General features: G+C 42.9%; 1 protein-coding gene across 1 annotated transcript in view; it reads left to right on the forward strand.

The window, feature by feature from the left end:
* Positions 1-13895, forward strand: part of LOC138742947 (fibroblast growth factor receptor-like 1) — a 178246-nt gene that overhangs the window by 12944 nt on the left and 151407 nt on the right. The window contains exon 2 of the mRNA XM_069897822.1: positions 8094-8196. Within this exon, the coding sequence (XP_069753923.1) occupies positions 8112-8196 (85 nt within the window). The 5' untranslated portion in view covers positions 8094-8111. The remainder of the gene's footprint in view (positions 1-8093; positions 8197-13895) is intronic.

The raw sequence follows: 13895 nt of genomic DNA on the forward strand, positions 1-13895 counted from the left end.
CAGTGCAGCTCCACTATGGAAATGCCATGTACAATGTAAAAATGCACTGAAATTCTTACTTGCTGCAGTCACACAGATACATCAACAACAGAATAGAAAAGTATTTTCAAACTTAATCAGTTATTTTTGGGGTCAAATTAGAACCATGACCCTTAATTGCTCTATTTAGTTTTTTCTCAACAAGAGAATTCATCGCAAAAGCGAATTTTAGCATTTACTTCACTGGGCAATTTTGATGAAAGGGAGAGACTGCACCCCACCTAACTCATACTCAATGGTTACAGGAGGTCAGTTTAGAAAAAAAAAATTAGATACAGCATTAAAGATCTAAAACTGAATTTTTATAAGGCGTGGGGCCTGTTCTTGAAGCATCACCATAATTTAACGAATTAGGGTGTTTGGATCCTCGTCAACAGAATTGTCTGGTTTCCAAATGTCGTCTGTCGTTTCCTATCTATATGCAAGTTAGGCTGGGAGGGGTTTGACTAATGGAAGGGTACCTTGTTTCTGCTTCTTTTTACTGAAAATGGGTTTGATTGAGAAGGTTACACACAATTTCTATTATTTGAGAAGCACAAATTATCTGTCTTTTCTCCTATTTCATCCCATGTATTGGGTCAATTTGTGTGTATGTTTTTGATTAAACTCAATAAAGATATTTTAAAAATAACAACTTTATAAATTAAATTACCATATTGAACCATGAGACAAAAAATATATATTTAATATAAAAGGAGAGATAATTAGTCACAGATGTGGCTCATGCAATAAAGGCAACATTTCAACAGTACAGACAGATCAAATAGGTTAAAATAGTGCAGGGAGATACAAGAGCCTGATAGCCATTGGAATTAAACTGTTCTTGAATGCAGAGGCTCCCGACTTCAGGCTTCTCTACCTTTTGCCTGAAGGTAGCAGCGAGAAGAGATTGTGACCAGGGCGATGAGGATACTTTATGATGATGTCTGCCGACTTGAGGCAGTGTCTCACATACAGTAGGTGTCTTCAATGGATGGGAAGTCGGTGCCCCTGAAAAACTTGGCTAAGTTTGCTATTTACTGCAGCCTTCTGCATTCCTGGGTGCTTCAGTTCCCAAACCAGACTGTGATGCAGCCAATCAGTATACTCTCCACAGTGCACCTGTAGAAATTCTCTTGATCTGTACAACACTAACAGCACTGAAACAGGCCCGATGCCCCATTTAGTCCATGCTGAACTATTATTCTGCCTCATCCCACTGGCCTGCACTTGGCCCATCGCCCTCTATTCCCCTCCCATCCCTGTACCCATCCATTTTTTTCTTAAATGCCAAAATTGAACCCACGTTCAATATTCAACATCATGCCAAATCTCAGACATCAGTGTTGTCTATGTACATGTATACAGTAGAGGCATTGTTGGCCTTTTTTGAGGTTGCCTTGATGCACAGATTCGAGGAGAGGTCAGCTTTCAGATTTATCATAGTCCATTGACATGTGGACTCTCAAGAATATGAGAGTACTAACCTTCCCAATGCTGTCACAATCTTCCTGGGCAGTCCCCAGGCTCGAGGATAACTTGTTTGCTTTTCTACTTTGTGGGCCCTGAGGTAACTGATGAAGCCAAAGTGGAAACCGCAGCCCACAGAAATTAACCCCATTTTCCAGCATCATTGTCAGAGGGAGTTCTTTAGGCAATTTAGTGGAGGACCTTGTCTTGTAGACACTGAGGGTAATGCTCACATCGTCACAGGCTCCAAGCGAATCATGCCTCAGCCTCCAAGAAATGCAAACCCGATGCACACGTAGAGTCTGACCACTGAGGGGGGGTGACCCTGGGCCTGGAATGTGATCACAATCGGTTGAACAGTTCCCCACCAGTTCTGAACATTTACTCCACTGCCATGGACATTTTTTTCTTAAATGCCAGTGCAATAACATGGCAACATATATTGATTACAAATTATGGGGGGATAACGCCACTGTCTTAGAACCATGGAACACGACTGCACAGAAAGAAGCCCTTTGGCCCATCTAGTTTGTGCCAAACTATTTTTCTGCCCCGTCCAATGAACCTGCACCCGGACCATAGCCCTGCACACATCTCCCATGCATGTACCTATCCAAATGTTTATTATATGTCAAAATTGAGCCCATATTCACCACATCAGATGGCAGTTTGTTCCACACTCTTGCCACTCTTTGCATGAAGAAATTGCCTTTAAATGTTTCACCTTTCACCATTAACCCATGTCCTCTAGTTTATGTCTCACCCAACCTCAGTAGAAAAAAAAAGCCTGCTAGTATTTACTCTATTCCCCTCATAATCTTGTAACCTATATCAAATCTCCCTCATTCTCTGACCCTCTAGGGAATAAAGTCATGACCTATTCAACCTTTCCCTATAATTTAGCTCCTCGAGTCCCAGCAATATCCTTGTAAATTTCCACTGTACTCTTTCAATTTTGTTGATAATTTTTCTGTAGTTAGGTGACCAAAACTGCACACAATACTTCAAATTTGGCCTCACCAATGTCTTATACTTTCAACATGACAATCCCACTCCTGTGCTCAAAACTTTGATTTATGGTCCAATATGCCAGAATCTCTCTTCATGACCCCATATACCTGTAATGCCTCTTTGAAGGAATTTTCTACCACTGTGCCCTACTGCTTATTGTGCTCCCAAGGTGCTGTACCTCACACTTGTCTGAATTAAATTCCATCTACTATTTTACAGCCCATTTTTTCATTTATAACCTTTGAGAGCCCTCTTCACTGTCGACTGCACCTTGAATCTTTGTGACATCTGCAAACTTGCTGATCCAATTTACCATTTTATCATCCAGATTGTTGATCTAGATGACAAACAACAATGGTCCCAGCACCGTTCCCTGAGGCCCACCACTAGTCACAGGCCTCACCTCCAGTCAAAGAGGGAATCATCTACGACCTCTCTTTGGCTTCTCGAGCAAAACCCGTGTCTAATCCAATTTACCATTTCACCCCAGTTACCAAGCAATTGAAACCTCTTGACCAACCTCCTATGTTGGACCTGGTCTAAGGCCTTGTTGTCCATGCAGACAACATCCATGGCCTTACCTTCATCTTTCCTCGCAAAACTCTGTAAGATTGGTTAGACGAGCACAAAGCCACTTTGACTATCCCTAATCAGCTCCTAACAGTCCAAATATTTATATATCTGGACTCTAGATACTTTTCAATTACCCACTACAGGTGGCCCATTTGGCATAGTGGTTAGCACAACGCCTTTACAGTGTCAGCCATCAGGAGCAGTCCTGAGTTCGAATCCCACTCTCTCTGTAAGGGTTTTCTCCAGAGCTCCAGTTTCCTCCCACCCTTCAAAATGTACCGGAGCTGAGTATAAATTGGGCAGCACGGACTCATAGTGCCAAAAGGGCCTGTTACCATGCTGTATGTATGTGGGAATATATGTATGATGTCACTCATTAGCCTATAATTACCTGAATTATCTCAGATCCTTTTGATAGTGGAAGAACTATTGACCAATTCTCCGGCACCTCACACATGTCTAAGGAAATTTTAAATATTTCTGCCAGGGCCTCTGCAATTTCTGTACTAGCCTCCCTCAAGATCAGAGGGTACATCTGGTCAGGGCCTGGGGATTTATCCACCATTTATTTGCCTCAAGACAGCAAGCACCTCCTCCTCTGTAATCTGGATAAGGTCCATGACCTCACTGCTATTTTGCCTCACTTCTGTAAACTCTGTGCCAGCCTCCTGAGTAAAATATCCATTTAAGATCTCCTCATCTTTGGATCCCTGTAGAGATAACCATTTTCGAGAGGACCAATTTTGTCCGTTGCTTTCCTTTTGCTCTTAATATATCTGCAGAAGCCCTTGAGATTTTCCTGCACCTTGTATGCCAGAACAACCTCATGGCATCTTTTCACCCTTCTGATTTCCTTAAGTGTTTTCTTGTATTTCTTCTATTCCTCTAATACCTCGTTTGTTGCCTGCTGCCTATACCTGCCATCACCCCCTGCTTCTTAACCATGGCCTCAATATCTCTTGAAAATGGAAGTTCCCTGTACCTGTTCGTTTTACCTATAAGTCTGATGGAAACAGACAATCTCAAAAGTTCATCTTTGAAGGCCTCTCACTTCCTAAGCACATCTTTGCCAGAATGCAACTTGTCCCCATCCATACTTTCTGACACCATCAAAATTATAGAATCTCAACCTGAAGATCAATTCTATCCTTGTCCATAATTATCTTGAAACAAATAGCATGTGATCACTGGAGCTAAAATGTTGCCTTACATAAACTTCTATTACCTGCCCATCTCGTTCTCCAATGGAAGATCCAGTACAACACTCTTTATCGTTACAACCTCTATATATTGATTAAGTAAACATTCCTGAAAACATTAATCTCATCCCAGACCTCAAAGTTCAAATATATTGTCAGAGGGCATCACATACAATCCTGAGATTCTTTTTTCCTGTGGGCCAAGCAGTATTTTTGCTTATTAATGTCTAAAAACTGTACTTAAGAAAAGATACAAATTTAAAAAAGAGAAATGTTAGCAAAGAAATGTAAACAAATTATTTAAAAAATTTAGTAATAAATAAAGTGCAAAGTAAGGGACCTTAAATGAGTCCCTGATTGAGTTTGTTGTTGAGGAGTCTGATGGTGAAGGGGGAGCAGCTGTTCCTGAACCTGGTGGTACAAGTCTTGTGGCACCGACACCTGGCAGCAGTGAGAACAGAGCGTGTGCTGGGTGGTGTGGGGCCTTGATGACTGCTATTGCTCTCAAATGGCAGTGTTCCATGTTGGTGCTCTTGATGGTGGGAAGAGATTTGCCTTTGATGTACTGGGCTGTGTTTCCACCGTCTTTTGCAAGTCTTTCCGCTCAGGGGTATTGGTGCTTGCATACCAGGCCGTGATGCAGCTGGTCCACACAAATTCCACAACACATCTATCGAAGTTTGCCAAGGTTTCCATTGTCATACTGAGTGTCATTAAACTCCTGAGGAAGTCGAGGCACTGCTGTGTTTGCTTCACGATGACATTAAGTAAATGACATTGGTTCCAGGAAAGCTCCTTTGAGATAGAAATTTAAATTTTCTCACCCTGTCCACCTCCATTCCCCCAATGATCAATGGATCTGGGTTTACCCTCCTAAAGTTTACACTCAGCACTTTGTTTTTGATGACATTGAGTGCGAGGTTGTTGTTGGTGCACCATTCTGTTAAGTTTTCAATCTCAGTCCTGCATGCTGACTCATTCCCCCTTTTTATACAAACCACTACTGTGGTAATATCAGCAAATTTGTAACTGGTGTTGATGTCGTACTGAGCTACACAATCATAGATTCAAAGCGAGTTGAACTGGGGCTAAGTACACAGCCCTGTGGTGCACTGGTACTGATGAAGATTTTGGAGGAGATTTTCTTGCCAATCGTCCCTGATTGGGGTCTGAAGCTAAGAAAATCCAGGATCTAATTACACATTACAACTATTGCAACTTCATGTTTATTGCAACTCTCTGCAGATTTGTTGGCTGCAATTCCCACTGATTTATTATAGGTGGCCTATAATACAATCCCATTAATGTGCTCATCCCTTTCCCATTCCTCAGTTCCACCCACATGACCTTAGTAGATGAGCCTTCTGGTCTTTCCTGTCTGAGCCCTGCTCTGACAATTCTCTGACTAGGAATGAAAACCCTCCCCTTTTTATCTTTGCCCGTCCATCACGACTGAAACCACGGAATCCAGAAACATTGAGCTGCCAGTCCTGCCCCTCCTGCAACGGTCTCACTCATGACTACAAGGTTGCAACTCCACATGCTGATCCATTCTCTAAGCTCCTCCACTTTTCCTACAATCTTCCTTGCATTGAAATAAGCCCAACTCAGAACATTATTCCCACCACGCACAGCCCTTCTGCTCCTGTCTTTGTCTGCTGGCCTAGCAACATCTTTTCCCACAGCCACTCTACTATTTTCTCGGCACTCTGGTTCCAATCCCCTTGCAACTCTAGTTTAACCCCCACTCCCCCCAGAACAGCACAGGTTTTCATTCATATCTTATTTGATATCAATCTTCATCGACTTTGGGTCCATTGTAGACCCATTCATTAGTAATTTGGTCCCATGCTTTCATGAAGTAAATGAATAATAGAGCTATGAATATCTGAGGTGTCTGCACTTGAGGAGGGTATTTCTCAGACCCTGCTGATTAATAGAGGGTGTTAGTGAAGTCAGTAAGGCCGATATAGTGGCAGGTGCTGTTTCTTGCATTTGTCTGAGCCGCCACTATTCTGTCATAGACCAGCAGCAAAGGAAATTCACGAAGAGACTGTTTATTTCTGTTTTAATAACTACTGATAATAACAACTTATCTGAACTTAATCCCAAACTATGTACAAATATGTGTGTGTGTGTGTGTTTGTGGAAATACCCCAGCTTAGGTGCAATTCTGGAAAGTCAGTTCACAGTTCAGTCTTAGAAATCCAGTGTTGAAATTCAGGCTTTTAAACTGATGCCCAGAAGTAATTATGAAGGAGGTGGAAGGAAGTGGGAGGAGAGGGAGAAGAGAATTGTGATTGGGATGGGTTGGGTCTTTTAACATCCAGATGCACTGCAGTTCGGGGAGAAAGAATGAGGACTCTGTGGCAGTGTAGGTGAGGTCGTCTCTAATTCTCACCCCTTCCTAGATGTGGATAATGTGGCTGTGGATTCATGAGCTTCAGTCAGTATGAACAGTTTTGTGTAATATTATTGTTAGTGTATAAAGTAATTTCTCGTATCCCTGGTGTTGCTATTGTGTAATATCCAATATAAATACTGTTTGTATTTATAGAATGTAGTCCTGTTAGTGCAATAATTCAGCTGTGTTACACATGGGTGATGCCATCCAATTTTGTATTGGAAAAGGTGCTTCAGGTTACTCTGAATCTTCTTCCCCTTCTGCAATCGAATGGAACCATTCAAAATACGCATGATCTGGGAACAAGATCCAGACACGATAATAGGGCTGGCAAAATCTATGTAAAGAAGTATGTCTAATGCTATTAATATAAGATATAGATTACTCCATTATAATGTTTTACATCAATCGTATAATCACACCTCAGAAACTGAGTAGATGGAGGTGGAACTTATCGAACGCAAAGTTTTAGATGTGGAAAACAAATTGGAACTTTTTTCCATTCCACATGCTTTTGTTTGAAGGTCAATTCTTTTTGGGTTTCTGTTAGTAAATTGGAATAACTGGAGTGATTTTTCTGTTAAATCCTGTATTATTGTTGCTAGGAAATTTTGAAAGTGTTACGCCTAAATTATTGTTGTCAGATTCTCAATTAAAATTTAAGTTAGCTTTAGTAATAGCAAGGAAATGCATCGCTGTAATATGGAAATCAGATGTTTCATTAACATTAGACAGATGGCAGACAGAGATTCAAAGTTGTAATGCCTTAGAAAATTTTACTTACAATTTGAGGGGCAAATATTCCTTATTTCTACAAATGTGGAGCCCGTAGGCTAGAATTATGAGGTTAAAATTATAATTCATTTTTTAAAATCTTCCTGACCAGTGAAGTTTTCCTTGAAAGAATAACATTTTTATGATATTTCTGGGATCCTTGAGAGTCATCTGATGCAATCAAATTAATTATTAATTACTATGCAGTAATGATATTATGCATTTTAGTTATGGGATTAGATTAGGTATGGGGGAAGGGAGAGTTTAGAGGGTTTATTTAATTTTTAATATTTTTATCTATTTGCAGCATGTATTTGTTAACATTGTATTATGGTTACTTATTATTATTTGTTATAATGATCCTATATATGTTTATTAAATAAATATTCAAAAAAAAGACACATGATCTGGTTCCATGTCTGAATTCAGTGATTTTCTTGGATACAAAGTCCTTGAATCACTGTCCTGGCATCACATTAATGTCAACAGAGTTTGGCTGCAAAAAGGAAGCCTTAGTGTCCAAACTATTACCTTCCAATTGAAGCCCACAGTGTGCCTGCTGGAACCATTCAGGTGTTTGCATGAGGAAAGGTGAGGATGTTTAACTGATTAACCTGTTCTCTTCTGCATTTGTTTTTCTCCAGCCTTGAGTAACTGGGTTGATGTGGATTGGTGCCAAACTGAGAATGGACTTCCTGTGTCTCCTTGCCTTCCCGTTGATGTTTGGTCTATGCAGTAGTGTAAGAGGTAAGTTGGAGCAGCACTGGCACTGCCATTGTTCTGTTAACGATCAAGGAACCAAGGTAGAGTGCTCACGCTCAAATGCTGGACATCTGAAACTGAGGTTCCAAAGAGGAGATGGGGTAAAGCACAGAGGAGAGACGAAATGTTCCAAGTTCCTGTTTATTGTCACGTGCATCGAGGTACAGTGAGAATGTTCATTTTATGTACACTCTAGCTATACATCGTACAGCAATATAAACAGAGTAAAATGCAGAGCTACAGAGAGAGGTCAGTTGCAACTGTTTTGGATTAAAAGCATATAAATTATGGGCAAGTGAAAGGAATGTCAAGGCATCGGAAGTTTAACTAGATATTGTGCTCTCAAATTTTTGGGAAATGAGGTTCATAAAACATGTTTAAAATTCAGGAGCTCATGCTGAAAGCTTAGGAGTCAAGAATTTATGAGCCTGTGGTTAAGAGTTTAGCGGGCAAGTTAAAGCATTGAGGGTTAAGAGGGAAAAGTGGCAGCTGGAAACATACAGTCTATCATGATAGAGTTTCGCCCTTCCACCATCTTAATGGACAAAAGTAATGATGTGACCTTCATGAGGACTATTCTGCCCAATAAGAAAGGAAGAAGTGATATTTGGAGACACTTTTTGATCTCACATATTCCTACACATGAAGGAACAGTTTGCTTTTCCTTGGCAATATTCAAATTGATATCTTGATTAGCAATCCAGCATGCTAAAGATTTCAAACTAAGTTGTTAATCATTCCTAATATATACCATTGATAATGTGCTCCTCCTTGTTATAAATCTCCTGCTGTGGTTTGGTATTGTAATTAGAACATAGGACATAGAATATTATAGCACACTACAGGCTTTTCAGCCCATGACCTATGAAAACCAACTCCACAGCAATCGAAGTCTTCCCTCTTTCGTATGCATAACCCTCTCCTTTTCTCATATCTATGTGCTACTCTGTGTGTTGTGAACGTCCTTAATGTGCCTGCCTCGACCATCACCCCCGATTGTTCCCCTTCTATTGAGATAGTGCTTGCTTAACACCCTTTTGCCTTGCTACACCCTGCAGGCTAAGTCCCCTTGCTTCTTAGAGTTGGAACATCTTGCTGCTCTGAACTGGCATAACTGACCTGAATAATTCCTATTTCAACGGTGGCAGAGTCTTACTCGGTCCTTCTCCTCGTGCCACGCGTGTGCAACCCATGCCTGATACGGAACTCCCAAAATTGCTGCCATTGGTTGTAAACTGGATTTACACTAACATCCTATCAAGGTGAAATTCTTTTGTGCATTTAGTTACCACATCGGTAGATGTGGGTCTCCTGCACGCCACGTGCATCTTGAAAATTAAGCAACTTGCACTGGACATGTTCAATCATTAGCCCAGTAGCACACGCAAGATTGTGATGTGGTTTAGAACACACTTAAAACTCAGGAGCCTAAGCTGAAGACTTGAGAGTCAAGAGTTCATGAACCAGTTCAGGGGTTTGAAAACAAATCGACTGTAAAGCGACAAATAAAAACTGAAAACCCACTCATCCGAGGAAAGAGAGTTAATGTTTCAGGTCGAAGACCCTTCATCATATGTTCTGATGAAATATCATGGACTTGAAACATGGACTGATGTGTTTTCTTCAGATACGGCCTCGTCTGCTGTGCGTTTCCAGCAATTTTCAGTTTCATTTCAGGTTTCCAGCATTTGACGACGTTTAACTTTCAGTTCTAGATATTATCCATTTCCCCAATCCTTAGTAATGGGTTTGAGAGCTATAACATACACACTCTGAGCGCTCTCTAATGACTTGTTTGGTGGGAGGTCAAATTGTCCCAGTGTTGTACAAGCGTCTGGCCCTATTTCTTCTCATAAGATTACCTGTCCTAAATTGGCTTATGCCTCCATTCCAAGAATCTTTGCCTTCACCCTCATATTCCTCATCCAAGAGTGTTCTGTCTTTGTTGATGTACGAACCAAAAGATTCTACATCTCATTGCATCTGAGATAACAGTTTGGGGACTCACCTGCCATGTTGTAATGAGCCACGAAGGATTAGAAGTGTCTTAATAGAGGTGTATGAGATGATGAGGAGGTCAGATGGGGTGAACAACCAGTACCTTTTTTCCCGGGGTGACCATAGCAAATAGCAGAGGACAATTAAGTGGGGGAAAGATTAGGGGTCATATCAGAGGTGTTTCTTTTTTACACAGAGAGTAGTGGCTGTCTGGATTGCATTGCTGTGGATGGTGGTGGAGACTGATGTAATAGGGGCATCCAAAAGACTCTTCATGGATGTAAGAAAAATAGAGGCTTATGGGCATGAGAGAGGGAAGGATTAGATTGTTGTGGAGCAGGTTTGCAGAAGTCAGCACGACATTGTGGCTGAAGGACCTGTACACTGTGCCATAATGTCCTACGTTCTTTGTTTTGACCAGAATGCTTTGACCAGTCCTAGGTGCGACCTATTCTGGCAGGTGCGACCTTTTCTTCTTTTTCAATGAGTTTGTCAGCTTTGATGGCCATACTATCCATGTCACCAGTGTAATATATGGCCATTGCAGAGTATGTTGGAGGTATAAGCACCTCAAACAATGCCTGCAAGTTAATCAAAACTTTTCACAAACTACACCCGAGGAACCTTCAGCAAAAATCTACTGCCACTCAAAAAAGCAGTTGGTCACATAAACCAATCCTTAAAGCTCTAATGTATCAGTCAGTCATTGCAACCAGTATTGGGACTTTAGCCAAAGAAGATCCTGTTGCAGCTGCGTCGCAGTGTGAAATGAAGGACGAGAAAATGATCAGACGTGGTTGATTCGAAGGTCAGTAAAAATCATTTCACTCAAACGGTCATGTGCAGCTTTTTAAAACCCTGCATGTTCCAAATGAAGTCATCACATCATGACGTCTTGACGTCACTCAGAACCTCCCGAGCTGGTTCAATTAACCCTCCGGTGAGCCGCTACATGCCCCAACCCCCCAGAACTGGCGAAAGGAGGCTAAACCTTTGGTGCCTTTACTGTCCACCTCTCTTGGGCAGTCGTCTGAGCCTTCGCATCAGGGGTCGTGGCAAGGGCCAATCAAAATTGGTCAATCGTAAATGACCCTGAACGTCCCCTAATGTCCATTCTGCATGTGGTATGATTGTTTTGTAGGACTCTGAAGGGGCCCTCATATGTTCTTTGTAAGGGTGGTCCGTGTGCACCTCTACGCACAACCACAAACTCACAGACCTGGAGTTCCTTTGAGATGAAGGGTGTCATTGTTCCATGCCTTAACGTGGGGAACTGGGGCCAATTTTCCAAGCCACTCCCGCAGTCTGCCTAAGACTTCAGTTAATGGCATCTCCTGTCCATGAGCTGTGGGCACGAACTCCCCAGGTACAATGAGCAGGGCTCCGTAACCAACTCTCCCGATGAGGAGTTGAGGTGGGTGCCATTCTTATTCCCAGAAGGATCCAGGGCAGCTCATCCGCCCAATCAGGTCCCTGGAGGCAAGCCATCAGTGCAGCCTTTATGTGTCACCAGGCCATTCGACTGTGGGTGGTAGTCTGTCATGTGGTGGAGCTGCATTCCCAGCTGTCATGACAAATCATTCAAGAGTGTGGGGGTAAACTGTGGGTCTCTCGGGGGGTAATGTGTGTGGGTAGGCCAAACCAAGATACCCAGGTAGAAATAAAAGCTCTGCCGCATGAATTGTCGATGAATCTGTTTTCGGAACCACCTCCGGCCACCTGGAGAATCTGTCAATGACCGTTACCAAGTACCTAGGCCTTCTTGGCACCAGAAGTGGGCTGACAATGTCGACATATACATGATCGAATCTGCGCTGCGGTAGCTGGAAAGGCTGAAGCGACGCCTTCACGTGGCTTTGCATTCTTGCAGATTGGCCATCCACGTACGTCTTTGCCCATCACGTGACCTGCTTTTTGATTCCATGCCATACAAACTTGTCAGTTATCAGGCAGACTGACGCTCTAATGGACAGTCCACGAATGACATTGAAAATGCCTCTCCAGGGCGAGGCTGACTTGTGGAAATGTCACACAGGAGAGTGGTACCTTATGGCCCAAAGGCTACATTCTCGAGTTGCAGGCTCATGACAGCAGTTCGTCATCCTGGCGCTGAGCTTTGTCGAGCCCCATGTAGTCTACATCTGGAGAAAGAGCACTAACTGCTTGAATGGAGGAGCGGGATAGGGCATCAGCCTCCACGTTACTCTTACCTAGAGATATGTTTAGTCTTGTTCAAAAACTCGGATAAATTATGTAGGTGGCATTGCTGGTGGGCTGGCTAGGGATCTGATGTCTTTGCGAAGGCGAACCTTGGTAGTTTGTGGTCAGTAAAAACCATGAAATCCCTGGCTTCCAAAATATAGCAGAGGTGTCTGACCAATGGATACAGTGCCAGCAGTTCCCTATTGAATGCACCGTATTTCATTTCCAGAGGGTGGAGGTGCCTACTAAAAAATGCTAGAGGCTTCCATTGTCCATTGGTGTACTGTTCCAAGACCCCGCCTACTGCCTCGTCAGACATGTCTATCATCAAGGCGGTTGGTGCATCCATTTGTGGATGGACCAGCAATGTTGCCCTCATTAGGGTGTCTTAGTCTGCTAGAATGCTACCATCATCCACTCAAGTTCTTTGGCACCACTAGACATGGGGTTGAAGAGGGGTTTCATAATATGAGCTGCAGAGGGTAGAAAGCAGCGATAGAAATTGAGCATTCCCACAAATTCCTGAAGTCCTTTGATGGTATCAGGCCTCGCGAATTTGAGGATGGCTTCCTCCTTGCTAGGCAATGGAATGACACCTGGCTGTTGATCTGTTGTCCCAAGAACTCGATAGAGGACTGCCCAAATTTTCACGGCAGGGTTTAAAGTTAGCCCGAACTCCTGTAGGCGGCAGCAGAGTAAAAGCAAATGCTGCAGGGGCTCTTTGTGGGAGTGGCTGGTGACGAGTATGTGGTTCAAGTATACAGAAAGGAAGTCTATGCCACGCCCCACTGTGTTCATCAGTCACTGGAATGTTTGTGCAGCATTTTAGATGGTACCCACACACCAAGTCAATTTTAGAAAATATCCTGGTCCCGTGAAGATTAGTGTATGTATATGGGGCACAGGGTATGGTCTGCAATGGTAGCATCGTTGAGACATCTGCAGCCTCCTGTGGCTTTGGGCACCATATGTAGTGGGGAAGCCCATGGGCTATCAGGCCTGTGTATGATTCCAAGTTCCTCCATTTTGTGGAACTCATGTTTTACAAGCCACAACTTGTTGGGCAGCAGGCGTCAGGCTCAGATATGTAGAGGAGGTCCTTGGGTGAGGAAGTGGTGTGTGACGCCACCCACCTCAACCTGGCAGTGGAGAACTGGGGAGTGACAATGTCGGAAAACTCTGCCAGAAGTTTGGCGAACTCATTGTTCGAGTACTCCATGGTGTCTAGGGTGGGGGGGTGGATAGTTTGGCTTTTCCAAGGCGGAAAGTCTGGAATGTCGTGGTGTTCACCAATGCCCTTTTAACCATATAACCGTTTACAGCATGGAAACAGGCCATGTTGGCCCTTCAAGTCCTTACCGATTCACTTGAACAACTCCACTAGCTCCTCCACAAACCAACAGACTAATGTTGGCCTATCATCTGCATTACATTTTTACACGTGATAATAAAAGGAACCTTGAAGCCTAAGCCCACCATCAGCG

The sequence above is a fragment of the Narcine bancroftii genome, chromosome 9, assembly GCF_036971445.1.
Source record: "Narcine bancroftii isolate sNarBan1 chromosome 9, sNarBan1.hap1, whole genome shotgun sequence".
NCBI lineage: Eukaryota > Metazoa > Chordata > Chondrichthyes > Torpediniformes > Narcinidae > Narcine > Narcine bancroftii.